At 43.4% G+C, this 3,050-nt stretch overlaps 1 protein-coding gene across 1 annotated transcript in view; it reads right to left on the minus strand.

Annotated features, from left to right (window-relative positions):
* Nucleotides 1–2,785, minus strand: part of POLR3B (polymerase (RNA) III (DNA directed) polypeptide B) — an 89,226-nt gene extending 86,441 nt beyond the window's left edge. Inside the window, 1 exon segment of the mRNA XM_015427574.1 lies at nt 2,714–2,785. Within this exon segment, the coding sequence (XP_015283060.1) occupies nt 2,714–2,785 (72 nt within the window).
* Between the last annotated feature and the right edge of the window lie 265 nt (nt 2,786–3,050).

Below are 3,050 nucleotides of genomic sequence, written 5' to 3' on the forward strand. Positions count from 1 at the left end.
TGCCACCTCAATCTAAAGTGCCTAAATATTTGTCAGACACTAGGTTTGTACACACAAAAGCCACAGAAGCTGTTTTGGAAAGTTACAGTGCTATCACTGATGCTCTCAGTTATTTGTACTCTGACGTTAATGGGAAGGGGGAGACCAGGCTTCAAGCTAACAATCTTTGCAGAAAATGGAAGAACTGGAATTTGTGTTTATGCTGCATTTTTGGACCCATGTGCTAGGTCATTTTCACAAGGTCAGCAAAGCCCTTCAGAAATCAGACCTGTTATTGAGTTCTTGAGTACAGTTCACTTCTGGATTTTTTAAGGAAAACTAGAGAAGATTTTGATAAGCTTGAGAAACAAGCAAAAGCCACCTTGCCAAATGTTAACTACAAAACAGGGAGACAAAGAGTAAGGGAACGGCAAAGAAATGACAGAAGTGCACCTGATGCCTTAGATGCACTTTCTTCAAGAGATAAGTTTAGGATAAAAACCTTTATTCCTATATTAGATGCACTTGAAGCCAATTTAAAAAGAAGAAGTATTGTGTACAGTGATGTTGCACAATTGTTTTCCATTCTAGCTAATCTGACAGCATCTAAGGAAGAAATTAAGCAAGGTGTTGAACTGTTGATGGAAGCATACCCAGAAGATATTGACCTGAAACTTACTGATGAACTTTTGCACTTTCACCTGTACGTGAGACAAAGCCATAGGCTTACAGAAGAGCACTCTCTGTCTCATACAGACCTTTATCAAATTATATACAAGGAAAAAATTCAGACAGCCTTTCCTAATGTGGAAGCAATCTTGCGGCTATTTCTTAGCTTTATGGTCACTAACTGCTCAAGAGAGAGGAGTTTTTCAAGACTCAAAAGAATTAAAAATGAATTAAGGGCCACAATGTCTCAAGAGAGGTTGTCCGCACTGAGCATTCTGTACATTGAAAGTGAAAAAATTAGACAAACAAATCTTGATGAAGTGTTGAATGATTTTGCTATGAGGAAGGCTAGAAAAAACATTTTTAGTCTTATTGTATTTTATGGTTGTAGTTTACTTCTTAGTATGTATTTTAAAATTGACTGTATAATGGCAACATAAAATAGATTCTAAAAGTGCCACACTGTCAGGTAATCATGATCATATTATTTATACCTCCCAGGCAATATAATTTATAAACTCAAGGTATTTTTTTAAGAATAATACTACACCTTCATTTTCCTAAAAATTAATGCTTATTCCACAAAAGGTTTACAAAGTTCAGTTATTGCAAAAGTTTTTCAGTGTTAATTTTAACATTTATGCATTTTTTTCAATCACTATGGTATTTAACAATAACATCTTATGTCCTTTAGAGGAGAAATTGTGAATTGCAGAATTTTAAATACCCATCATCATCCTTTGCTTCACTCAATTTTGTTTATAACACTCTTCCATTTTATTCTAGTCGTGAGGGTGGGGGAATTGGGAGGGGCCTCACAAGTGGAGTACCCTAGGGCCTCTCTTCATCTAAATCCAGCCCTGGGGCCAGGGGTGCCAACTGCAAGTTGAAACGTTCCTGATGATCTGGATTCACAGCCTGGGGATGGCACAGTTTGGGGAGAGATGGGAGCTCAGCAGGGATTAGATGCCACTGAATCTGCCCTCCAAAGCTGCCATGTTCACCAGGGGAACTGATCTTTATAGTCTGGAAATCAGCTGTAATTCTGGAATGACTCCAGACCCTACTTGGAGACCAGTAACCAGTGTTCCCTCTAAGCTGAGTTAGTGTGAACTAGCTCACAGTTTTTTTAGCCTCTGGCTCACACATTTTTGTCTCAGCTCAGGAAGGATGGCTCCAGAGCAAACTAATTTATGCAGTAGTCAAATGGCTCGCTCACAACTTTAATACCAGTAGCTTGCAAAGTAGAATTTCTGCTCACAAGACTCCACAGCTTAGAGGGAGCATTGCCGGTAACCCTATGGATCTGGCATATAGGGGAGAGGAAATAAGGGTCTCCCAATAGCACAGAATGGAGGCTGGCAATAGAAGTTCAAGGGGCCAACACTGGCTAGATCTGGTGGCTAAAGAGCACAGCCTTATTAGTTCACTACGGGTCACCAAACCAAGCAGAACATAGCCTGTCACTGGATTTCTTCGCCCTGATATATCCTGAGGAGGAGGCTCCAGACCTGGAACTTCTGGCCAAACCTCGAGACCCAGAAACCCTACCACGGGCAGGGAAGCCAGCTCAGCTGAGAGGTGGCATGACTTCGGTAGCCTGGGCTGGCTACTATGTCTACTAATAATTATTACTGAAAACTGAAACGCCAGTTTGAAGGCTATCAAAATGTACAGATTGTCCTACCCCACCCTGGCCAGAAAGCAGCTTGCCCTTTGGACCCCGCCCTGAAATTTCACTCCAGGAGACCCTGACAGGGCAGTTAACGCTCTGACACTCGCGGCCAAATACTCTGCCCCTTTAATTGCAGCCTCGAAAGCGCGCTCTCGAAAGGGGGCAGCCTAGACCCAGGACAAGGAAAGGGACTCTACGCATGCGCCATAAAACTCCGGGAGGGCGGTCTCAAACCCAAGGAATAACATAACTCAGTGCGCGTGCGCCTCTAAAACCACACTTTAGGAACACTCTGTTGGTTATTTCAGCGCGTAAAGAAAAGAGCCTAGACAGGCAAACGCGTCTCTTCACGCCACATCTTGTTTTATTATCCACACCACCTTCACTCACCTCCACTGTGTTTACTGGAGCCGCCAGTTGCTCAGGCGTTGAAACTCCCAGCTCCATCGCCAGCGCGTCCATGGTAGCTGGCAAGCCGGTGGCCACAGTACACCGAACGCAGCGCTTGCGTCAGTGAAACGTGCCCCCTGCTGCAACTAGCGGGTTACGCTGAGGTTCCGGTACGTTTCTTCGTTCCCTCTCAATGTTGTGCTACTTGGCCGGCCCGGGCGAGAGTGAAAGTGTTTCATGAAAATCCTAGAGTCTTTCTTTCCCATGTAGAGTGCCACGAAACCTGCAAGGTTATTTTCTTGTCTCCTCATAAAAGATCTGGGGAAGGTTTTTAAAT

Source organism: Gekko japonicus, unplaced genomic scaffold, assembly GCF_001447785.1.
Source record: "Gekko japonicus isolate JY-2015 unplaced genomic scaffold, Gekko_japonicus_V1.1 scaffold28, whole genome shotgun sequence".
Classification (NCBI taxonomy): Eukaryota; Metazoa; Chordata; class Lepidosauria; order Squamata; family Gekkonidae; genus Gekko; species Gekko japonicus.